This window comes from Oryzias melastigma, linkage group LG5 (assembly GCF_002922805.2).
Source record: "Oryzias melastigma strain HK-1 linkage group LG5, ASM292280v2, whole genome shotgun sequence".
NCBI lineage: Eukaryota > Metazoa > Chordata > Actinopteri > Beloniformes > Adrianichthyidae > Oryzias > Oryzias melastigma.
The window spans coordinates 5,931,403-5,957,328 of record NC_050516.1 but is presented as its reverse complement, the minus strand read 5'-3'; the positions used below and the strand labels follow the sequence as shown (position 1 = coordinate 5,957,328).

Here is a 25,926-nt window from a genome sequence, read left to right as displayed (position 1 = left end):
GACCTTTTTTGTCAATCTTTCTGGCGTTTTGGCAAACTTCCGTTAGCTTCAAGTATGCTACTGCAGCTATGGACTTAGTAGACGGATCAAAAAAAAAACTCACAACTCCTTCTTTGTGGCTTTTGAGGGGGAAATGCCTGTGTATGTTCTGGGAATTTTGAGGTTAGACAGTTCTTTGAGCGAGTCTTTCCAGAGAATCCAAGACTCATTTCTGGGGGCAAAAGAGCATCCCAGTCTCCATTGTCCACTGTGAGTTCACGTAGAATAGACTTTCCCTGTATGGTGACAGGTGCTACAAAACCTAGCGGATCATAAAGGTTGTTGAGGCTCTTGTAAAGGGCTTTGTTTCGTCTGTCACGCTGAAGGTGAAGCAGTCTTTGTTTAGGTCCCAAAGAAGACCAAGGCTACGTTGGATGGGAACTAAATCTGTTTCAAAGTCTAGGTCTTTTAGATCTTTGGCATGATCCTGTGAGGGGAATGCTTCCAACACTTTCTTCCTGTTAGCTGCTATCTTGTGCAGTCGTAAATTTGAGGTTGCGAGGGTGTCACAAGTTCTTAAAAGTAGAGATACAGCCATTTCAATGGTGGGGAGAGATTTGAGTCCATCGTCCACATAGAAGTCATGAGTGACAAACTGTTTGACATCTGGATCACAGACTGGCTTGTTGTGTAGAACAGACATGGCTACAGCTTGCGATGGGCTATTCCCAAAGACATGGACTGTCATCCTGTACTCCACGATGTCTTCAACAACGTCATTGTTGTGAAACCACAGAAATCATAAGTACTTTCTGTCTTGTTCTTGGACATTGAAACAGTAAAACATCTGTTTCATGTCTGCTGTGAATGGAACTGCCTCCTTCCTGAGATGCCGAGCAGTGATTTGTTAAGGTCTGGGCCTGCTAACAACACGTCATTCAGTGACACACCTTCATACTTTCACTGCTGTCAAAGACGACCCTGATCGGTTTAGGATTACGGGGGTGGTAGACACCAAAAAGTGGTAAATACCAACATTCTTCTCTGTCTGCTAGTGGGGGGGTCAATTTCTGTGCATTTGTTTTTGAATATTTTGTCCATAAAGTTGACGAAATGTTCCTTCATTTCCTTTTTCTTTTCAAAGCTGTGGACTAGAGACTTTAGGCGGTTAAGAGCCTGTAATCTATTGTTGGGGAGCCTCTGACGTTTTGATTTGAACAGTAAGGGGGCTGTCTAGCTGTTGTCTGCGTCTTTTGTTAGACCTTCTTCCATTATTTTTAAGAAAGCACAATATTGAATCGAAGGTGCGAGGTCAATTTCATACTTGGTATGTTTGAACATATTACATCCAAGATGATGGGGTTCACAGTTGCCATCTGCAAACTGGGAGCTGACGTTGAATGGGACTTGTATTTCACAATGTCTCTCTTTTATGTTGAGAGCATTGGGGCATGGTTCAAACATTGTAGGGCGGCCCTTTTCAGTTGCATTTGTGAACAGGATCTTTACTGCACACATTTCCTACAATGACCCCATCCCAGGTTTAATTTTTGTGCATAAGGTGCATTGTTAGGGCTACTTATCTGTTTGCGGACTTTGTGGACTCTGATAGCATCTCGTCCAAGAAGCATCAGAATAGGGGCATCAAGGTCAAGTTCGGGGATCAGATGAGCTACTGACTTGAGGTGGTTGTGATGCATGGCTGTGTTGGCGTAGGTGTTTCGTCTGTCATTTGGGATGTTTTTGCATTCAATGAGGGTAGGTAGTGGGATGTGGACTGAATCATCTAAGGCTGCGACTACATAACCTGTTGCTCTCCTCCCCATTATCTCTTTTGTACCTGGACATGTCTTAAGTGAGTAAGGAAAACTTGGGCCACAGTCATTAAACAGTTCAAAAAACTCAGGGCGTACTAATGATCTGTTACTTTGCTCATCGTGAATGGCATAAAGCCTTACTGCTTGTTCTGGGTTACCTGCCGGGTACACTTTAACAAGACAAATTTTAGAACATGATCGCCCTGCTTCATTCGCACCACAAACCTGAGTGCATTTAGAAGAGATTTCTTCTGGTTGGGTGTAGTCAGACTCCCCGCCATGCTCTGCTGCAGGTTCAGTTTCTTTTAACCAGAGTTCTGGTTTTGCGTGGAGAGCAGTGCAGTGTTCCTCGTTGTTGCACTTAGAGCACTGCACCTTCACTTTACAGTTCTTCGCAATGTGTGAAGAGGAGGCACAACATTTGAAGCGTATATTGTTCTCCTTTCAAAATGCCTTCCTCTTATCCAGTGTTTTCATGCGGAATGCTCTACACTTGGAAAGAGGGTGGGGTTTTTTGTGAATAGGGCAAAGTTTCTCACTGTCAACAGCTTGATCTGCATATCTTTGTGTGTCTGAGTTAAAGCATGAGACAGCTGTTGTTTTGTGTACTGAAATTTCTCTTTGTCTGTTTAATTTGCAAGGTGGTTAGTCTGATTTGAGTTCATCTGGGGATAGTGTAAAGTGAAAGCCGGGGTCATTTCTGGAGTTAGCTCCCTGAGTGACAAAGTCGACAAAAACATAAAATGGGGGAAAAGATTCGACTTTTGCACGTTTGTAGCTAGCTCCAACCAAAATCCACTTTTCTTGCAGATTGAAAGGGACTTTTTGCACAATAGGATTTACTCCTCTTGCTGTATCCAGAAACGTAAGATCCTTCAGCTTTAGCACTCTGGAATTCCATTAGTAGGTCCAGTAGTAGGCAGCTTTGGCTGCTTCCGCTTTTGCTCTTACCTTGGCTGCTGCAGAGCCAGTGGAGGAAGAACATGAACCCTCTGATCGAGTCTTGAAAGATGGCGTATTGTTGGACATGGTGGAGTTGACTAGGTGACGGCTGCTGGACCACTGCTGTATCCTGTGCTGCGTTCAGGCGTAGTAGTGGTCACCTTCACTCTAGTGTACCACAACTGCGTTATCTTCATCACATCCGGATGCTGACGTTTCACTGTGCTGTTTCATGCATGTACAATGCAGAAGCTTTGAACACCTTTCTCACATCACAACTCTGGAGACCGTTGAGCATTGTCAGCAGGTTTAATAATATTCAAAAGGGTGAAACTGAAAGCAAATAATCAATACAATCAACATAAGACAAGTATGTTTTAGCATTACTGTACAAACCCAAAATAATGAAATGATAAACATATTTCTTTGATCAAAATCAAAAATGACAAATTAAAATTCCAACACGTACCAGCAATGCAACCTTTAACTCATGATGTAAGCAGAAACATCTTCCAAACAACACGAAGAATTGCGTTCATGCTAGCGTGTCTTCTCTGTCCACACGTGCTGCACACGTTCAATAAAGTTTGTTCAAACAAACTTTGAACGGAAATACCTGACGCGACCACTAGAGGGCTCCAAAAACATGTTTGATATAGTAAGCTCATTGACAGAAGATTTAAAATATTTTATAAAACAAAACTTTCAGGAATAACAAAGCAGTTGCTATTTTGTATCTTCCTCACAGCATTTATAATGCTCTCTCAAAGTTTGGTTATTCAGAAGAGACATGACACAGGCGGTGATAACAACAGATGCTGTCGCGGAGCGGAAATGAGGTCACCATGACCTCTATCACCCGTTCGGTGTCAAAAGGTAGCCAGCGGTCTTAAAGCCCCACCCCCATGTAAAATTACAGTCAATACCGGAAGCAAAAAGTCTGAATAACAATTGTAAATGGAGAACTGAATGCTAAGAGGGAGGGAAACCCCCAAAACAAAATTGGAAAATACCAAACATCTTATTTTTATTTATTTATTTATTTTTAACTAAATATTAGTTTTCCTTTGGTAACAGTTTTAGGTCATGGTTTTGTTTTGTTTTTTCAATTCAAATTTGACATTTACAAATTTTTCAACATTTTCAAAATTTATATCCAGTTTAAAATATGTTTTCATTTTTTTAAATTGAAATGTGTATTTTTCATATTTATAACATGTTTTTTATTTCAGTTTTAAGCTGATCCTGATTTGATTTTTTTTAATTTTTGAAACCCCAAAATGTGAATATTTTTTCAGTTTAAAGCTCTGAATGGGCTGCAGTCAAGCATGGTGGTGAGAGGCTGATGATCTGTGCCCCCATTATCAATTATTTGACTCCAAACCTTTCTGTGAATCAGTACGTTTTGGAGAAAATATGAAGAGAGCTACAGGAGAGCAAGTTCTGAACTTAGCCTGACGGCAGACAGGAAGTGAAATGTGAGCCTAAAAGAGCTGAAGAGATGTAGTGAAAAATATTCTAAAGATAAAAGAGCAGTAAGATCCTCTAAAAATAACTGACTGTATTTACAAGAGTTTTTTTTAACAGATTTAATGTGATTTTGATCCAATATTAGATTATTTAGCAAAGACACATAATGTACTGTTTCACACCCTTCTTTGCTAATTAACCCAATGCAATGTAAATTTGTATTTTTCCTATTCATGAGACCCAATGAAGTCAGTAGACTTTTTTATGTTTTATACAGAAACCTGAGGACTAAAATATTTATTCTCTGTTTTTCTTATGACAAAAGTTGAAAAACTTTCAGTTCCAAAATTTCTTCTTGAGTCTAATGCAGTCTTGCAAAGAACACTTTATGGGTTCTTCTTAAAACAGCCTTAAAACCAGTCTGTGCAAAAAAATCATTTTTGATTTTAACTTTCTGTAATGGTGGTTGGTTTGCTGGACATCTCCAGATCTGACTGCAGTGAGTCAAAGGAAAGATTTTCATGAACATTCGGTGATTGGGGACGTTGTTCTAGGAGTTAATAGAATCCAAACTTCACTCTGCTCTTCTCTGCAGAGGAGGAAAGAATGAGCCAGAGCCCGAGCAGCCCGCCCCCAGGAAGGTGGCCATCAGGATGCTGGCTGCTGCTGAGGAGATCGACCCAGACGTCCTGGAGAGCATGCACTCTCTGGGCTGCTTCAGAGACAAGGACAAGCTGTCCAAAGACCTGCTGTCTGAGGAGTGAGTGATGGGGGAGGGGAAGAAGAGAAGCCCTCCTGCTCCCTCAGACCCCAGAATGAGTCCGCTCACCTCTGTTTCTCTCTGTAGCCACAATCAGGAGAAAATGATCTACTTCCTGCTGCTGGACCGGAAGGAGAGATACCCAAGCCACGAGGACCAGAACCTGCCACCTCGCAACGAGATTGGTACGTCCCACAGTAGAACTTCCGCTGGAGCATCCATTTGCTCTTTTTAAAATGAAACACCCTGCAGAGATGTGATGGCAGCCCTCGTGTCATGCAGCTTCAGCAATCAGGCTGTCTGTTCTTGATGCTCATGACCATCAAGAGAAGCAACAAAATACAGAGGTAGGCTTCTAAGGAAGAAAATTGAGATTAGAGATGTTTGTAGACATGAACTCCAGACCTAAAGGCAGAGCAGCTAAGTTTGTTCCCACAGTTTTTTTTATCAGTGTAATGCAAAACTTTGTCTGGATTCAAGAAAGTAGAAGATAAATTCTCCAAGCTGCCAAATTTCAAACTCATTCAGAAAAATGTCTTTATCGGATAACTTTGAATCAGTTTTTATTTTCTTTGCAATAAGGCAGGGCTCTAGCGTGCGACCAATTTGGTCGCATTGGTGACTACATTTTTCAATGGTGTGCAAAAAAAAAAAAAATTCTTGGTGCACCCAGCTGTTCTGTGGTGAGAAAAAGAAACATACATAATCTCAGCAACTCCAAAAGTCTCTTTCCTGCATGTGGGATCAGGTGTAACAACCTCCAATTAGAATTAACATTATTTTATTAGAATGTACATCTGAAGGGTCTTCCACGCCAGCTGCGTAAGCGCGGAATCAAGCGGACACTTTCAGAGTTGTTCAGTTTGGATCCGTGCGCACACATCCACGCCCCATGCTGGCGGCAGGTGAATAAAAACAGTCTATTAAAATCCTTCAAGACCGGAGCTTTAGCTCCAGTGTTTAGGCTACATTCTTTCATAATAATAATAATAATAATAATAATAATAATAATAATAATAATACATTTTATCTGTTGGGCACCTTTCAAGGGACTCAAGGTTGCCTTACAGTAAAAAACATACAGATTTATACAATAGCACTTGCACTGAAACGGTTGCTGCAATTTCATTGTCCTTGTGATAATGACAATAAAGGTCTATCTATCTATCTAGTAAAAGAGTATAAATATGGAAAAACAGTTAAAAGAGCAACAAAGCAGATAAATACAGCATAAAATAATGAATTGCAAATCAGGATGGATAAGATAGTTGGAATAAATTAGTTTTAAGATTAGAAATAAAATCAGGAAGTGAGTCTATGTTTCGTAGGTTAGAAGGGAGAGAGTTCCAGAGCTGGGGGGCGGAACGGCTAAAAGCCCTGCTACCCATGGTGACTAGGCGGGCACGGGGGACGACCAGGTGGAGGGAAGAGGAAGATCTAAGGGAACGGGCAGGGGTGGCTACTTGAAGGAGGTCACAAAGGTAAGGTGGGGCGAGGTTGTGAAGAGCTTTGAAGGTCAGGAGGAGGATTTTGTAGATGATCCAGTGTGTCACCGGCAGCCAGTGGAGCTGCTGAAGAACTGGTGAGATGTGATGGGAGGAGTCTGAGAAATAAGGCCAACTGCAGAGTTTTGGACCAGTTGTAGTTTATGGAGCGTTTTTTTGAGGTAAACCAAAAATAAGAGAATAACAATAATCTAAACAGGAGGTTACGAGGCTGTGGACAAGGACTGCTGTAGAGTGAGGACTAAGGGATGGACGGAGACGACGGATGTTTCGTGTTTGAAAATAAGCAGACCTGGTGATGCTATTAACATGGGAGGTGAAAGAAAGGGAGCTGTCGAGGATTCAAGATTCAAGAGATTTTATTTGTCGTATGCACAGCTTTCACTGACAACGAAATTTTGTTCCAGTACAACCTGAACAAACAGCAGCGCACCTTTACAGGTGGGATGACACCTAGACTCTTAACCTGGGGGGAGGGGGACATTGAGGTGTTGTCAAATGGAATGGAAAAGTTATGGATTTTACTTAAGTTGGATTTTGTGTCTATTAAAAGAAGCTCAGTTTTATTGCTATTAAGCTTAAGAGAATTTGAAGTGAACTAAAATTTAACCTCAAGAAGACAGTTGGTGAGGGCGGAAAGTGGAAGCGTAGAGTTTGCTTTGGAAGAGATATAGAGCTGGGTGTCATCCGCGTAACAGTGAAAGTGGATTTTATGTTTGCGAAAAATATAACCAAGGAGAAGATAAATAATAAACAATAGTGTTCCCAGGACAGAGCCCTGGGGGACACCTGTTGAAACAGGAAAGGTGGAGGAAGAAAAGGATTTTAATTGAATGAACTGAGCACGATCAGAAAGGTACGAACTGAACCAGTTATGAGGAGTATTGACAAGGCCAGTGGCAGCGAGTCGATCCAGGAGAATGGGGTGCGAGATGGTATCGAAGGCAGAACTGAGATCAAGCAGAAGAAGAATAGATAATAGACCAGCATCAGCAGCAACGAGGAGATCATTGTGATTTTTAACAGGGCTGTTTCAGTACTGTGAAGGGGGTGAAAACCAGACTGAAATTGTTATTGGAGGAAAGGTGAGAATGGAGTTGAGCAGCCACAGTTTTTTCGAGAAATTGGGAAATGAATGGGAGATTTGATATGGGACGGAAATTATGTAGGTCAGTTGGATCTAAGCCAGGTTTTTTTTAGAATTGGAGTTAGAGCTGCTATTTTGAGACCAGTGGGGACAATGCCAGAGGTGAGAGAGGAACAAATAAAGTTTGTGATGAGAGGAGATATACAGAGGAGAACAGACTTAACCAAACATGTGGGTAAGGGGGCAAGTTGACAGGATGAGATTTTATGGATCAGCTCTGAGATTTCATTTACTGAGGGTAGGTCAAAAATGAGAATAGTGAGTTGTAAGTTTTTAACCAAAATCCCACAACACAAATGTCTTAAAAGGCATTTTCATGTTTATCTGAAGCCTCTGTTTCCAAAATCTCCTCTAAGGGGGCGTGGCTTTTGGAGTTGAGCTGAGTAGCCCCACCCCTGATCCCCCCTGTCTGATTATGATAGCTCTGTGTCTCTCTAGCATAAATCTTCACTGCTGCTACATAAAAACATCCATCAATCTGGGTAATGTCCAGCCGTATGGTTCTGATCCGGATTTCAGCTGGGACGAGGAACTGAAGATCTTCATGGATAGGACTTCCTCCAAAATCCTGATTCTTTCTCCTTCCAGTTCACCAAAGACTCTTTTAGCTAATTCTCCAATGTTTATTGACTGTGATCAATACATTCAATCATTGGTTTCTCAGAGTTCTTGATAAAATAATCAAAGCTAACATCAAAATGCTCTTTCATTGATTTACAATCCTTTCCAACTGCGGTCAAATGAGCCGCCGTTCACATTTCCGTGGTCACATCAAGAAGCTCCGTGGAGTCTGGTGGAGATTTTCCAGCGTTCTCAGTCCTGCTACCGTAAGTATTGGATGAAACTCACACCAAAAATCCAGTGATGCTGATTTGACCACAGAAATGTGAACGGCGGCTCATTTGACTGCAGTCAATGTGAAGATACCATCTTCTCTTCTCCAGAACCTGAACTAGACACTAGGAACAGATGAGGGTTTAGTGCATGTGCAGCAGAGCTGTTGATGGAAAGAAGATCATTCATTCAAACAGAGTCTGTCCAAGACAGTTTGATTGATTTGAAAGGAGAAATACTCCGAAAGGAAAAAGCAAAATGATTTCAAACAGGACACCTTTGAAGCTGTGGTGGAGAGGACGACCCTCAACAAGCTGTTATCCATCATGGATAACCCAGACCACCCTCTCCACCTGGTTCTTTACAAAAAAAAGGAGCACCTTTCCCAAAAAGCTCTTACAACTCTGCTGTTCCAGGGACCGCTACAAGAAACAATTTCTTCAACATGCAATAAAATTATAAAACAACTCATCCCTCTGTAAGAGATAACACACCAACAGACTTTTTTCATGACCAATGGTCGTTACTGCCTCAATTTGCTTACTTCTTATTATATTCTGCACACTACAATTTGGACACTTTGTTTTTATTGTATCTTTCCTTCTTATTTTCTGTAAATATAGTTTTATCTTATGTCTTCTGTAAATGTCTAATGTTGCAATAGCCAAATTTCCCAGCTTGGGATGAATAAAATATTTCTATTCTATTCTATTATCTTCTATTTTATTCTATTATTTTCTATTCTATTCTATTTCTTATTACATTTGTTTCATTTGTAATCCTCTTCCATACAAGTGAAACATGGCAAGGTAAAAAAATAAAAAAACAGGATTTTCATCAGAGAGGGACTTTAAAGTCACAATTTCATTTTTTTCCAATATTTCTTTCTCATCACAATGAATTAAAGGTATTTTAAGGCCAAGTATGTTTTCTTTTCACCCCTTACATCAAACTGTCTGTTTGAACTAATGGAAAGAATTCAATATAAATAATCATTTATACATAATATTGAAATGATCACAAATCATTTCATACTTGGTTCATGTTGTGCTCCTTGTGTGACCAACTGCTCCGGACTCGTTCAGTGCAACCCCCCACTTATCCGCTGTGCTAACACTTAGCAGAAATGAGCGTGCACGCGCAGCTTCCATAGAAAAAAAAGACAGAGAGCTAAAGAGAGCTACAGTTTTTTCCTAATGCTTTTCTGAAACATTAGACCAATTTCACGAAACATCAAACAACATTTTCAAGATGTAGGCAAAATGTTCAAAATACTTAACTCATAAGTCAAAAGCTCACTTAGAGGTCAAAATAAAACTCTGTTGTCAAAACTTATTCACACGGCAAAAAAAAAAAAAAAAAACCCTACACACCGAAACACCAAACATGACTTTCAAAATTTAAGCTAATTGTACATAAATCTTGACTCCTCTTAGTTTGAGGTCATAATGAAGACTCGGTTGCCAAAACTAACAAACCTGCAGCAGTTAACACACTACATAACAAAACACTGTTCTCAATAGGGTTACTGAAAATCCCCCCCCCTCCAAAAAAAAAAAAGAAGAAACTAGTATTCAGAATTTTATTTTGTTAATTTTTACTTTAAATTCAAGTTGACATTTATTGCACTTCACCGTCTTTTCATCCAAATCACTGGCATTGTTCTCCCTAGACAAACAACAGGAAAAAATGGCTTATCGACTGATCCGGTCTCGACTAGACCCAACCAAAATGTCATCACAAACCGTATCTAAGGCCTGCAACAGGTTTTGTTAAGTGTATAGTTGTCTCTCCTTCCAATGCAATGTGAAAAAAGTCTTCACTTAGGTTATGGCGAACACTGTGGAAGAAAACTGATACAAATTGGGGATTAGTGTTGACTAGTGTTGATTAGTGTTGACGTCGTCATCCATGACTGTTCTCACGTTAGATTGGTCAAAGATGCAGTAAAGTTGTGATGAAAATGTAATGTTGCAGGGTGAGGAACAGATATCGGCTTTGCTTGAATTTGCGTTAATAGTTGGGAGGGACTGACTTATGTGAAACTTTTAAATCCAAAGGATTTGCGTGAATTTCTTAGGAGGGGGGGCGGTTTTAGAGCCGACAGCCAGTCCGTTACACACAAACACAAACATACGTACACACTCACAGCGAGACTGCATAGAGAAATGTCTTCTGTTCTGCATTTTTCTAAATTTAGGCACAGGCCGAGACAAATTTATGCAGAAAATTAATTTTCTGCATCGATGAACATGTTGATAAGTTTGAACCTTTTTTTTTTTTTACCAATTCACAAAGAATCGTTACATCCTTAGACTCCTGCCACTTTCCAGAAACTATTTTCTAGATCAGTGGTAGCCAACTGTAGGCCTCGAGGGTCGCTATGTCGGCATGATTTCCAGATATCCAAGCCTTACTCATGACTGATTACCTGGTTCAGGTGTGTCCAGCCAATTTAGAACATTTTAGAACAGGGTATGTTAGAAAACACGCAGGAATGCAGCCCTCGTGGCACGGAGTTGCCAATACCTGTCCTAGAAAACGACACAGATTTTTTTTATTTTGGCTAAAAACGCATCATCATAATTAAAAGACTACTGGGGGCAAAAGAGGATCGGTGTGGAACTTAAACCCTATAACAGCTGAGGCGTTGTCAGTGACGCTTAAATACAAAATCTTTTACATACTGTAACTTTTCAACCATTAACACGATAATTCGCGTTGCACTGCTTTTCTCTTTCAGAGTCTGCTAGAATTTTACGTTGATTGTGTTAACGATTGAAGAGTTACAATAAATCAAAGAATATAAACGCTGGAGCTCCCGTGTTACGGGGGTTAACCTTAGGAAACATCACCAAAGTAGTTCAGTTGTTTGTATTCCTTCCCTTAGTTAACTCCATATTGTCACTCTGTTGCTCCCGCTGAGGATTCCTGCTCCTCCTGCTGCTCCTCTCCCTCTGCAGATCCACCCAGGAAGCGCGTAGACTCCCCCATGCTGAGCCGGCACGGCAAACGTAGACCGGAGAGGAAGTCCATGGAGGTGCTGACCGTCACGGAGGGGGGCTCACCCGTGCCAGTGCGCAGAGCCCTGGACATGGCAACCCACGGCCAGAGGTGAGAGCCGTCCCACACCGGTGTGCATGGACATCGGTTGCCTGTCGGCCACAGGAGCGTGAGTTTTTCTCTGCTATGTATTTAAGCACAGTTCAGAAATTGGGAACAGCTTGATTCGTGAAGGTTCCGCCTCTCGCGTTCCGCCGCTCGCGTTCCGCCGCTCGCGTTCCGCCGCTCGCGTTCCGCCTCGCTGCATCTTTCTTCACTTGACTGACCTCAACTGTGTTCTCTGTGACTTTCCTTATTGCCTGAACTGCAGTTAAATACATACCACCTTCCTCCGTCTGCTGGTTCTGGTCAGCACCTTCCTTCAGATGTTCTACATGAGCTCTGCTGAAGAGGAACAGCCTCCGCCTCTCTCTGAGAGAGCGCTCTCACTGCAGAGTGCAGACTGTGCAAGGAGCATGCAATGGCAGAGGACAGAAAGCTCCAGAAGCAGTTAGAGGTTTCATGTTGGGATGGATCCACAGGAGTTTAAAATAGCACATGGATGAATACACAAACTCTTCTTTACTAAGTGAGAACATTTTTTTTCTACAAATATATCTTAAACTGTTTCATCTAATGTTAGCAAAACACATTTGACAAATCTGCCAGTAGACCTCACGTCACACAAAACGGCAAGTGTCCAGAGTGACTTCATATTATGTCTTTGGTTTAGAACAGCAAAGCTGACAGCTGAACACTGTTCAAAGCAATTTTACATGAATAATGAAAGGTAACCTAACCAATTGTAACGTAAATGTATACAATATTTATTTTCTAAGTGTCCTTCCTGGTTGTATTTCCCCTTTAGATCAAATGTCAGTATTCCTCCTGCATAATGATCCACAGCTGCGTCCCCAAAATCCTCTGGATGATATTAAACCAGTCATGGATTATTTCTCTCTACAACCCGGTCATAGTTAGATGAAGGTGACAGGAACTTCAAATGCTGCTGGTTTGATTATGACGGTCATTCAGGTTTTCTTCTTCTAATTGATGCTAATGCTAACGCTAGCTTTCCACGACGGGGATGAGATGTAGATCTCCAGAAGATCTTTTCTGTCCAGTTAAAGTTTATTACATATCTGTTCACAAAATCAATAAAAACAGAGATAAAGTCAGACAATTTCAACGTGTCTGACAATAAAAAAAGACTAATAACTGTTGTGTTATCTTCTGACGTAGCTCCTCTTTGCTGTTGCTCATAACCGTGTCTGATCCTGCAGGATAATAAAGATAAACAAAGATCAAAATAATTTGTAACCATCAAAAAAATATTCCTATTTAAACCATTCCTATTTTTACAATTACCCCTTAAAATCCCCCGTAAAACAACAAATACATCTTATTACAAACACCACACTTAGCCTTGGTGCAGTTAAAAGGTAACAAAACAGGGAAGTTGGAGGCTGACTCCACTCACAGCCAAAATGTGAAAATCCAGTCAGAGGGGCGGGGCTGGAGAACAGGACTGTTATTATTACTGGAACTGCAGATCTTGAAATGGGTCTGAAACTGTTCTGAAACTTACATGGTTTGATTAATCACAAAATTAAACTATAATAACTCAATTCAACCTGTAGGGGGTAGCACACAGACTGTTTTTGACTATATTTTCAAGAATTAAACAATTTTTAGGGATGTCCCGATCCGATCACGTGATCGGAAATCGGGGCCGATCACGTGATTGGGGACTCGATCGGAATCGGACTCCTTTGTCCGATTAGGATCGGATATTTCATTTATTCTCATTATGATCAGAGCTTTATATTTAATTTTTATCATTCTGGATAAATACTCCACTCCAAGTCTGAATGTCATGAAAAGATCACAAAATGTCATTACCAGAAAACGGCAGCAGCTCAAGCAGAAGGCTAACGTAAACAAAGCTAGCTAGAAAGCTAACTTCCGGGACCAATAACTCTTTTAAAAACGCTTTAAACTGACAGCAAGTGTCTCTATTGGTTTGTCATAACTCAAACAACAACCTATAAAGGTATTCCAACAGAAAAAGACAGTATTTTTTTTCTTTTTAATATGAAGCTCTTTGTGCTTCATGCAGATGGCTAAACAGCAGCTGCTAACTGCACATGCTAGCTCCGTGATTTACCTCCTAAGGACCCGAGCTGTCCTTTGATATGCCTGTTTTATTTATCTGAAAGAGAAATAACCGTTAAGAAAATTAACTACTGTGGTAATAAAACCGAAAATGTACTTAAAACTTAAAAAAGAAGCACATAATCTTAAAAAAGTAAATAAATAAAACTAATAAATTAAAACTAATAATGATATCAGCTATTCATGAACACTCATCAAATTCATGCTAAAACAAAATCATAATTTATTTTTAAGAATTTTAAATGAGGACAGGAATCACATTTGGTCAAAAATGTTCAATAGGTCTAAAGATGTTAAAGCTAAAGTCACTAAACTTTCTCACATGACTAATTATCACTTATATAACAAAAAAATTGTATTTTCTTTCCTAGTTTATATTTGCTGTATTTTTACTTGTTTATTCAAGCTACTTCACAGAAGTGTTTCATTTAAGTTTTTAATGATAAAAGAAGGTTATTGAAATATAAATAAGGGACAACACAAATCTGTTTATTCAATTTATAGATTGTTTTAAATGACTTATAAAAGTATCGGATCGGAACTCGGTATCGGCAGATACACAAAATCAAATGACTCGGAATGAATCGGGCCCCAAAAAACCGGATCGGGACATCCCTAACAATTTCATTTTGATTTTTCAAAAAAATTGGCAATGTCCAACATACATCACTTTTAAATCCTCATTTATAGATGTCAACAGACAAAAAAAGTTGATTTAGGGTTTGTTTACGCTTTAAAACATGCGACCAACATGCAGGAATGTGTATCTTGGCTGCAGCCGACATGAATTTGCTTCAGTTTTGTGCTTGATTGCACTTAAAACACATGTGAATAACATCAAGCAAAATAGAGACTGTTAGAATAATATCTGCTCCAATGAAAGGTTGATATTTTCAATAGAACCTCAAATATTGAACGATTTCTATTTAGATTTGTGAGCAATCTAAGACAGGAAATGAAAATACAGTTCAGTAGGACGTTCATAAAAGAAATATTGTACATTTTTCTGTTGAAATTGGTAAGGTTACCTTTTATTATTTATGTAAAATGGTGTCAAACAGCATTCAGCTTTCGGCTTTGCTGTTCTAAACCCGAAAACAGGAAGTCAGTGTTCACATTTCCAGCCCTGTTGCCATTTTGTATGATGTCACAGGGAAAAGGGTCTATTTACTAAGTCAAGAATGTGTTATATAACAGAAATAGTCAAAATAAATAAAGAGAAAAAGTTTAGTTTTTTACAAATTGTACTGAAATGATTGTCTGGTTTATTTCAGTTTATTCCAGTTTGATTCCTCAAACTGGCCTTTAATTAGGCAGGTGTGCAAGTCTAGTCCTGATCAGGAAAGATAAACCGGTGTCTGCCTGAGAATGAGGATCTGAGGCCTTATTCCAACTGTGGTTGGATACGGACGAGCTGCAGATGAAAAATAGGCATACTTATTTGGTACACGCAGTTTGTTCACAATTAAGTCGTAGACTGCTCTGTTAACGTTGTTGTTGACCTTTCAGCACATCCCTTCAGGGGTCACCACTGCGAGTCAGCTCTTCCTGATTCACACAGTGGGTTTGGCAGACAGTTTTACCCCAGATGCCCTTCCTGATTAAACCCTGTATTGTATCTGGGCTGGGAACCGGCACAGGGGGATCCAAACTTAGCATTAATGAAAAGGGTCTTGCCCAAGGACCCATACTGGATGAAACTCCTTGGGCCTCCTGCGGTTTCCTATGCGCCAGTCCTACATTCAGCCAACAGCCCCACCCAGCCATTCTAAGCACCACTGTGTGCCCATTTTTTCAATTGGCATGCAGGTGCATGAACACTTAAATGATACTTAAGGGTAAATAAGGCTGAAGAAGGTGAGACGCAAGCGTGTGGTACAAATTTTTCTGTTTTTTACCCCCTGATCCCTGCATAAAGACCCCGTTACTGCTGTTTATGTGATAAGTGTTCGCTCCTTGCTGCAGCCAGACTGTTAGAAATGAGGAAATCAGACAATCAGTGTAGTTTGTGTGGACATCCTACAGGTACTTACAGTATCTATCATGTCCACACCCCTTGCATGCAGCATTTGTGCGCTGTCAGTAAGGAGCCAGCACTCAAACCTCACTGACGACTAGAGTGCGGCATAAGGACACCGTACAACAGCATCACCAGTACATCATGAGCGTAAGTAAGTTGCGTTATCCTTACAAATACTTCACGCAACAATTACAACACATACAACAATGGTATGCTCCATTTCACGACATCCCTTGAGGTGGCCGTACAGGCCTCAAGGGAACTGTAAGACACACCTACGCTCTTCTTAAGATGCATCCACTCCCCCTCTATGACCCTCCTTGGACCTGGAGAACTAGTCCACGACTTGTTTAATATTATCCACAGGATTTTGGAGCATTCTGCAGGAGGAATACGGACATTTGATCTAAGAGGGAAATACAACCAGGTAGGACATTTAAGGAATAAATATTGTACACATTTACGTTACAATTGGTTAGGTTGCCTTTTATCATTCACGTAAAATTGCTTTAAACAGCGTTCAGCTGTCAGCTTTGCTGTTCTAAACCATGGACAAAATATATATCCAGAAGTCACTCTGGACACTCACCGTTTTGTGTGACGTCACATGAAAAGGGTCTGTAGAGAACAGAACCCCAGTGCACCATACTTTCTCAAGCTTCAAACTTCGAGCAGCCCACTAGCAATTAATTATTCTTTGATTTAAAATTGAAAAAATCAGAGTGTGGAAGTTTTCTTAAGATATTTCTGTCTCAACATTTTACCTGCATTCATGTTGTAAAGATACAGTAAGCTCAATTCAAACCAATCAGAGATCTTTGTCTATGAACTCTTAAGCTTCCTTCTCCTCCACTTCATGCTTTCATTCACACTCTGCACATGTTTGGATCTAACTTTTGAATTTACCTTCAGGTAATATTTACATTAAACCAAGCAGGCGGGCTTCCTGTTGAATCAAGAGCCCTTCTTGAGGCAATTAAGTGACGGTTAGCAGAAAGAGTCAATCTGCGCACATGCTTTAGGTTTACCTTTTTTTCCCACACATTTTCAACTGGAAAAGTTCCTGCAGTCACAATTCTAATGATATTCACATGAAGAATGGAATATTTGGTATCTACAAAATAAACAATTGGAATGTCAGGAACAGAAATCATTACCAAAAGGAGAAAAAGAAAAGATAAGTGAATATTTGTGAAAATGGCACCAACTATTGAAAAAAAAGGGACAGTTCTTTAAGACTCATCAAGGTGGTGCTGGATAGGAATGCCATGATTAGTCGACTAGTCGTGACTACATCAACTATTAAAATGGTTAACAACTAATTTGCTAGTCGACACAGTTTTTTTTTTTTTTTTTCTGTTTTTTTTATTCCTTGATTTTATCTCAAAACTAAAGTGCACGCTTTCTAATGCCAGCTCGGCCTTTCTCTTTGACTTAGTGGTGCTAATCAGGTGATGTCACAGGAAGTTCTGGGAATGCTAGACTACCATAAAAACACGCCAACGGAGCTTGAAAATGTGGGAAACATAAAAAAATAAAATAAAAAACAAAGCAGAACTTGAGTTCCTTGGCAGCACTACAAGTGATGCATGAACACCTAAAGAGGAAACACTTTGTAACTGACTATGATAACACTGCAGAGGGATGTTTTTCTAGTTGAGCTATACTAAGCTAATAACATTATCACATACAGACCAAGCTCTGCCGCGGCAGTTTCACAAGTTTAAATGGATCGTTTGTTTCCATTTACTACGGCATGCGTAACCCTAAGTGCTGGAGGTGCTGCTGGTAAGGTCTTTCCGTCCTCGGAGCCTGTGGTGTTGGGACCCAATTTCTGCGGATTTGGCGTCGGTCCGATGGCGGGAGTGTTGTCTGGGTCCTCTGTGATTGGTGATGGCTGTGTGCGCGCCGGGCATTCCATTAGCGCTTGTGACATGGATTCATCCGATGGAATGGCTGGTTGTGGCCCCGTAAAAGTTAGACTAACATCTGCCACCGCTGGTACGTCTGTTGGCGAGACGGAGTCTGCACGGAACGGCCTGGTCACTCAACGCTTAACCGGAGGTTCAGCGGACTCTGTTAACCCTGGGACCTGCGGTGATGGACACAGAACTCTCCGGACTGCCGCACACTCCTCAAAATTCAGACCATCAGCAATGCAAACAATCCCAGGCAGCGCAACAGAAATACAGGTACTTCCAAACTGTTAATCACGCCAAAGTAATTTGGGATCATAACTGTAAGCCAAAGGGAATCCTCGGAGGCCACCTAAATATAAGAAGTCTGGTTCCCAAGCGGGATCAAGTTGAACACTTACTTACAAACTCAAACCTGGACTTTCTGGCTTTAAGTGAAACACGGTAAAACCCTAATATCCCCACAAATATGACTGATATCCTAGGATATGTTTGTTGAAAAGGAGGGGGTGTTCTGATATATGTTAGAGACACTTTTAAATGTACAGAAATCAAAGTTGATACTTGTGATATTGAATGTTTAATTTTAAAGGTTGTCTTGTCGCCAAGAATGCATTTTAATATTGCAATTTTATATAATCTGCCTTCTTTTATTGTGTCTTTTTATCATAATTTGAATGACTTGTTAAAACAGCTCAAATTTGATAGTGAATTAATTATGTTGGGGGATTTTAATATACATTGGTTAGACAAACACGCTAAACAAAAGTTAAAACCAGTAGCATCAAAATATAAATTACATCAAATAACTGAGGGTCCAGCTAGATTAACCAGAACAAGCAAAACACTTATAGATCTAGTGTTTACTAATAAACCAAAGCGTGTGACAAGAACATATAATCTGATGACAGGCCTCTCAGATCACAATTTAATACTAATCTCTAGAAAACTGACGAAGAAACGACTGCAATGTATTTTTCCCAGCTCATCTGCTAAGACAATTAAAGGAATTCAGAAAAAGGATTTGCCCAATTTTGAAAATGATATGTGTAACATCAACTGGGATTCAGTTTTTCAAACAGATAACTTGCATAAATGTTGTAATACACTCACGGATAATATAGGATAAATTATTCAGAAATACACAACAGCAATTAAATTAAGGAGAAGACGTCAGTCTATACCTTGGATTAATAATGGCATATATCTACTGATGAAAAAAAAGGATCTTGCACTTAAGAAATCAATTGCAACAAAACTTAATACTGATAATTAGGGCTGTCAGATTTGTCGCGTTAAAAACGCATTAATCTGACGTGTGCTTGACGCCGACAATTTTTTTGACGCATTAATCGCGGACTTTCTCATACGTGCCTTTCCACACCGCGCGCGCGGGCGTCCCGCCCTCCTACTCACCGGCTGCTCTCACACTAGATCACGGGCGGGTCTCCAAACACCGAGCTGCGAGCTTAAACCGGTCGGCGCTAGGACCTGGAGAGCTCCTGCACCCTAACCCGGCTCCGGTTCGCGTCCAGTACCATGTCTGGTGGTACCGGCTCGCGTCCGGCGCCGAGAGCTGCGCAACCCCGACGTTCCGAACAGCAAGCTCACCGGGGGACGTTTTAAATGTTCTGGAGGTTTCAACGTGATCCAACCCCAGCATAGCGGTCTGTCTGCCGGCATATTCATCCGTGAGCTCCGCTGAACACGTCTAGTGTCGAGCTGCAGCCAGAGAACGCGGCGGCAGTAACAAACTGTCAAACTATCCACAGAGTATCCCGCTTTTCTCAGTCTTTAATGTCTTAAAAAACAAAAGTTAATTGGAAATGATAAATCTCTATTTCATTTATTACTGTAGTTCAGCAGAGGAGGAAAAGATTTGGTCCTGACAAAAAATGAACATGAAAGTGTTATGGAAATGTTATTTTTGATGTTTTTTATTTTATTTTACTGAACGTTGATTGAAGTTTTGAATTTAAAATGCCCTTCACTTGCACTTGGGCTTTTGTTAGGCATTTTATGTTACAGCCTTTTATTGTTAAGAAAGTTTATCTCAATACAATGTTACAAAATAAAGTATTTCTGATGAAAACTATTAATTTTGTCATTCTTGTTTTCATAATTAATGTAGAACTACTAAATTCCACAAACCACACATTTTTTTCCTTAAAAAAAGGCCAAATGTAAATTTGCGATTAATCGCGAGTTAACTCTGGACAAAATGCAATTAATCGCGATGAAGAATTTTAATCGCCTGACAGCTCTACTGATAATGCAATTTCTAAAAATCTTAGAAAAGCTAAAACTGCTTATTTCATGCATTTGATGGAAGGATCTGGTGGCAATGGCTCTTGTCTTTGGAAGCACATACATAGATTAACCAGACAAGACGCTAATCAAGCCCATAAAGGTCCAACTAAACTAAATATTAATGGTATGATGTGTACTGAGCCTAAGGAAATTGCCAACTCATTTAATACATACTTTGTGGCATCAGTGGAACAAATACCAGCATGTTTTAAGCCAGTGCAACTCCCCCAAATGCAGCTGAGCTGCACAGCAAATACATTTTGTATTACACAAACTAATGAAATCCATATTAAACAAATAATCAATAACCTAAAACATTCCAAGGCCAAAGATGCATTTGGATTAGACTCTGACATTATTAAACACCACAAAGACACACTAACAGCTCCCATAACCCATCTGGTGAATCTGTCAATTTCCAGTGGGGAATTTCCTCAAAAATTAAAGCAAGGTCTTATAAGTCCAATTTTCAAATCTGGAGACCCTGACCAACCCTGTAACTACAGACCAATTTCTATCCTTCCAATAATTTCAAAGGTAATAGAAAAGACCATATCAACACAACTAATCAGTTATTTGGAACAGAACAATATTTTACATCCTAAGCAGTTCGGTTTTAGACAAAAATATTCAACTGAAATGGCCACCTGTTTCTTAACGGACTCTATAAAAAATTACTTGGACAAGGGGAATGTGGTTGGAGCAGTGTTTTGGGACCTTAGAAAGGCCTTTGATACTGTCAGCCATGACATACTTCTGCATGAATTAAAAAAAAATACAATTTTCTCAACATGCTCTCAGCTGGTTTAAATCATATCTGGAGTCTAGGATACAGAGTGTAAAGTTCAATGACACCATATCAACTCCATGTGAATATAAAATGGGCATTCCACAAGGTTCAATCCTGGGTCCACTGCTGTTTTGCCTTTACATCAATGAACTCCCGAACATCTGCACAGAGGCTGAGTGCCAGCTGTACGCTGATGACTCTGTCATCTATGTCTCAGCAAAGACTCCAGGGAAGGCTGCAGAGCTGTTGAACAGGCAGATGGTCAGTGTCTCTCAGTGGCTTGAAGATAACTGTTTAGCTTTAAATTGCTCCAAAACTGTTTCAATGTGTTTTTCTTTACGAAAAAAACTCACAGATAATTTTGAGATACAAATTAATTGTCAACCAATTAAAAAAATTGATGAATTTAAATATCTGGGAGTGGTTTTAGACTCACACTTAAAATATGATGCTCATTTAAAGAAAATAACAAAAACTATCCAGACTAATATGAACTGTTTCCGTCTTTTAAGGTCTCGTATTTCAATAAATGCTACTAAATTATATTTTCATGCAATGATTGTCTCAAAGCACTATGTTTGTATTGGCATTCTGAGGTTTTTTATGTACAGGAAAATCTTGAGTTCTAAAGTATCATTTATGTTTTGCTTTTATGAATAGGCCTCACTGAGCAAATATTTTGAGTGTTTAAATTAGGGCTGGGTATCGGTTATAATTTCCAGAAATGATTAGATTCACAAGAGCCTGAATCGATTCAATTCTGATTTTTTCCAATTCTTTCGGTCGGCCGAACGTTAGTATTAGCCGTCCTATGGGAAATTCTATTGAACGTTAGCATCAAGCTTGCAGACTTTAGCTTTGTGTGCTGAATCTTTTATGAATCGAATATTGCTCTATTAAGCTTGAATCAATTCAAATCGATTAATCGATTTTTTTTTCAACCCAGCCCTAGTTTAAATATGTCAATAGGTTTTTAAATGCCTAATATTTATTGTATTACATACTTTTTTAAGCTTTAAAAAATAATTGCAGGCTTTTTAGTTTTCTGTTGATTCAAATTGCCAACCTCATTTGATGTGTAAGAGAATATTTTTGATAAAATTCTAATTCCATTTTACTCTTATATGTAACCTTTCAATGAAGGTCTGTAACCTTTGAATGAACCTAGTGTGCTCATTAACACGTCCCTCTGAATGCATTCTCAGATATTTAAAACAGTCTGCAGCTTGTTAGAATTCCAACTTAGGCAGTGTTTGATGTAAGACAGATTTGAATTTTCCTCTGTGAAAGAAATTGTTTTATTATCATTCTTTAAATGTTTATCCAAGCTGTAGCCTACAGATGACCATTTCACCTTTTAACAAATGCAAGTGCCTTCTCCTGCTTCTTTTCCCAAGCTAAGATGAAAGGGTTTACAATATACCGTCTCCAGCAGGAGGGCAGGATGCTGATTGAATGTAAACATTCCCAAATGGCTCCTTAAATTACATCCTCCTTAACAGAGGGGTGTAAAGGCATAAACAACATGTTGACCCCGAGACAAATGCAGAAAGCAGAGGCCTCTGAGATAATGATCAACCAAGAAGGTCAGGCCATGTGACATGTCCTGACCATTGCTTTGACCAGCCCTATAAAACGCTTGGGTCCCGTCAGTTCGGCGGAACCCTCTGACAGAGCCAGAGCTTCCCTGCACGCTCGTGCACTGGGTGTATTTTACTGATGTTGCTTTTAAACACTTGTGTTAATTTTAAGATTAAGATTAACAGGTCTGTGGGAGGGGCTTGTAATCCGTGATGGTCTGACTCCCCCGCCACAGGTTCCTGATGTCTCTGCTGTCTCTGAAGCGGTCAGCTGTCCTCCGGGAGTACTCTCTCTTAGCCAGCCTGATGCCTCGTGACAGGTTGGCTCTGGCTGTTCTCAGAGCAGCTTCGTCTCCAAAGTCTGTGGACTTCTGTCAGCCATGGGTTTTGGTTGGCTCGAGTGGTAATGGTTTTTGTGACAGTGACATCATCCATGCACTTCCTCATGTAGGATGTGACAGTCTCTGAGTATTCCTGTAGGTCAGTGACGCCGCCGTGGGTGGCCGCCTGTCTGAATACACTCCAATCAGTGGTGGCGAAGCAGTCCTGCAGAGCCTCAGAAGATCCCTCAGGCCACACCCGGACCACTTTTGTAGCTGGTCTGGTGACTTTAACCTTTGGCCTGTATGCTGGTATTAGCATGACAGTGGTATGGTCTGAAGCATCCAGGTGGGGGTGGGGGGGGCGTGGGCCCTGTCCGCTCCTCTGTGTGAGGTGTAGACATTGTCCAGGATGTTGTTACCTCTCGTGGGAAAGTTGATATGTCCATGGAGCTGTGGAAACACAGTCTTTGGATTTGTGTGGTTGAAGTCCCCGGCCAGGATGAGAAAGGCGTCGGGGCGGGCTGTCTGCTGCTCACTGACGTGCTGATATAGTTCATACAGAGCCTCACTCCTGTTGGTGGTGGAGCTGGGAGGAATGTATGTTGATACCAGCAGTACGGAGCTAAATTCCCTCAGCAGGTAGAATGGCCGATATTTAATGATCATAAACTCCGCCAGTGGAGAGCAGTGTTTGTAAACCACAGCAGCATTCCGGCACCAGGCATCACTGATGTAAACACACATTCCACCGCCACGGGATTTCCCCCCCACAACGAGCGTCCTGTCAGCCCGGTAGCATGTTAGTCCCGCTAGCTGAATAGCACAGTCTGGGACGCTGTCTGTTAGCCATGTTTCCACAAAAACATAGACGCATGCAGCATTCACTCGCGGGCTTGGACGACGTGCGGAGAAGGCGGATGTAGTCCATTTAATTGTCCAGAGATCGCACGTGTGGACGCGCCACCAGTTACCATAGCAATCCCACAATTTTTATTTGATTTCTGGGAAAATTTCAGCCACAAAATCTGACTTTCTTCACAATTAATCTTTATTTATCCTGAACCACGCAAGCTAAATTCTCAAACACACATTTTTACTAGGAAAAGGAAAATTACTTTTTATGCATGTGTTTGACTTTTTTTTCCCAATAAATACTTATTTGATATATTATTGAAAAGAGAAGTTCATGTCCGTAATTAAAGCAGAATGAATTCCATGTTTTGAGTTTGTCTAGAGGAAACTTACTGGTTTGTTTGAGCTGGATGGGATTAGCATGCTACCAGTCAGTCTGCAGAGGCGAACTGCAGCTCTGAAATGCTGCCACACAGTAAACCAGCATGTGTGGCTCCAGCATGAGCCATTGATGTGCTTCCTCTCTCACCTCTGATTGTCTCTGGTTTTTGTGCATGCTCCTTATTTTGCTGAGGTGATCCATGTATTTATTTCCCCTCTTATGACCGCCTTTCTGTCTCTTGATTTTCTGTCTGCTCCCTTTTTAGCAAATCTGTGTTCAGTAAAAGCTTGGATATCACAAACGCTAACTGCAGCAAGGAGGAAAGGTACTGTCTACTCCGCCTCTTACAGTCCATGTGTTGTCTTGCATTTTGCTTTCTTTTGCTGTCAGTCTCGTAGTTTCAGTTTGGCTGTTTTTGTATTTACCCCGGTAGACTTCAGTGAAGACCGTTTCAGTATTTGAAATGAAACATTCAGGGCTTAAAGGCAGGTCAGAGCTGCGGAAGAAATATGTCGTGTTTTTTTTCCTTGAGAATGGCCAACAAAATCTGACTTTTTTGGAAATGCAGAAAAAACATATTTTTTGCAAGAGATTACTGTGGCTCCACTTCCTCCGTGAAGGTTTTTGTGTTTGTTTTTGGTCTTTAATGTATGGAGGACAGCACTAAGATGAACAGCCAGTGGCATATCTTTGCTCACACTTCTAAGCTTGCAGACCTGTCTCTTATGGACCTTTTATGATCTTTCATTGTTTCTGAAATTCATTTTGGTTCTTCTTATCTTTTTAGATCAGAACATTTTGCTTGATTTCACAAGAGACCTGCCTCCAAGACTTTTAAAGACTCACCCCAATGAAACTGATGTTTTTAGCATGTTATTTGGGCATTCTTCCCTTAATGGAGGACACATATAGAGAAAATTAAGCTTTAATTGCATGTCTGAGTATTTATTTCTTGAAATTGTTGGGAAGCATTCATCCATCCATCTTCTTTCCCTTCATCCGGGCCCGGGTCGCGGGGGCAGCAGTCTAAGCAAATATGCCCAGACTTCCCTCTCCCCGGCCACTTCCTCCAGCTCCATGCCCGGAACACCTCTCCAGGGAGGTGTCCAGAAGGCATCCGGACCAGATGCCCAAGCAGGAAAATACAAAAAAGAAAGAAACAAAAATAATATACTGGGCGGAGCCACAAGCTTCCTGCTCCACTCCATTCTGATGCAACCACGAATAGATGCATGAACGTCTTTGTTTTCCTTGTCTGAGCTGGCTTTTAAAACCGCTCTAAAGAAGATCGGAGTGGGTCTTTAAACCTTTGCTCTCTTGCTTTTTCTCAGTGACTAAATCTTAATCTTGTTGACAGACATTTGAATGAGAGCAGGGATTTTGGGCACAGTTTTTGCCATTTGTCAGTGAAACCTTGTTCTCCATCAGAATCTACTGCTTGATCTTGTTCTTATGAATCATCACCATAAACATATTCAAGGGGAAGACATCCCGATGATGATTTAATCCATCTCTCATTGAAGTCAGGATCAAACCTTTCTTTCACTCACCTGAACCTTTACATTTTACATATCTGGTGAGAGACTGTAATATTTAATTTAAATCAGCTTTCACCATCCAGCTGGTTGAGTTTCAAAGCCAGTTTTGTCTGCAGGTAAGTTCAGAGTTGTTGGAGTAAATTCTCAGTGAAGCATGGAGAGGAGGAACCAGCATGCTGTTGGCTGCTAGCTTGTGTGTCTGACCTCACTGTGGGTAAAAAAGAGACAGGGTCTAGGTTTAAATGTCCCGTCTGAACAGAGATTAGCATAACTTAATTGGCAGGAATGCAGATGGTGTGCAAACACAGGATGGAAATCAGGCTCTCAGTCTCTCAGCATTCTTTAATCTAAGCAAATTTTAGCCCAGTGGGTGGACTCTCATGCCATGTTTCCACTTTGCCAAACTGGACTTTTGAGCTTTTCCATTACAAAATGGACCTGTTAAGCTGTTTTTTTTTGTTCATAGCTGTGTCTGATCTCCGGGAATATAAAGGTTAAACATGATCAAATTATTTGGAAGCTGTTGCCAAAAATATAAAAGTGA

General features: G+C 40.5%; 1 protein-coding gene across 2 annotated transcripts in view; it reads left to right on the top strand.

Moving 5' to 3' along the window:
- The window catches only part of LOC112145575 (serine/threonine-protein kinase BRSK2), a gene marked incomplete at its 3' end in the record, with an annotated part of 302,845 nt that overhangs the window by 255,441 nt on the left and 21,478 nt on the right, over positions 1-25,926 (top strand). Inside the window, 4 exon segments of one of the 2 annotated variants that reach the window (XM_024270896.2) lie at positions 4,804-4,968; positions 5,056-5,153; positions 11,418-11,568; positions 24,110-24,169. In XM_024270896.2, the coding sequence (XP_024126664.2) occupies positions 4,804-4,968; positions 5,056-5,153; positions 11,418-11,568; positions 24,110-24,169 (474 nt within the window). 2 annotated transcript variants of the gene reach the window in all.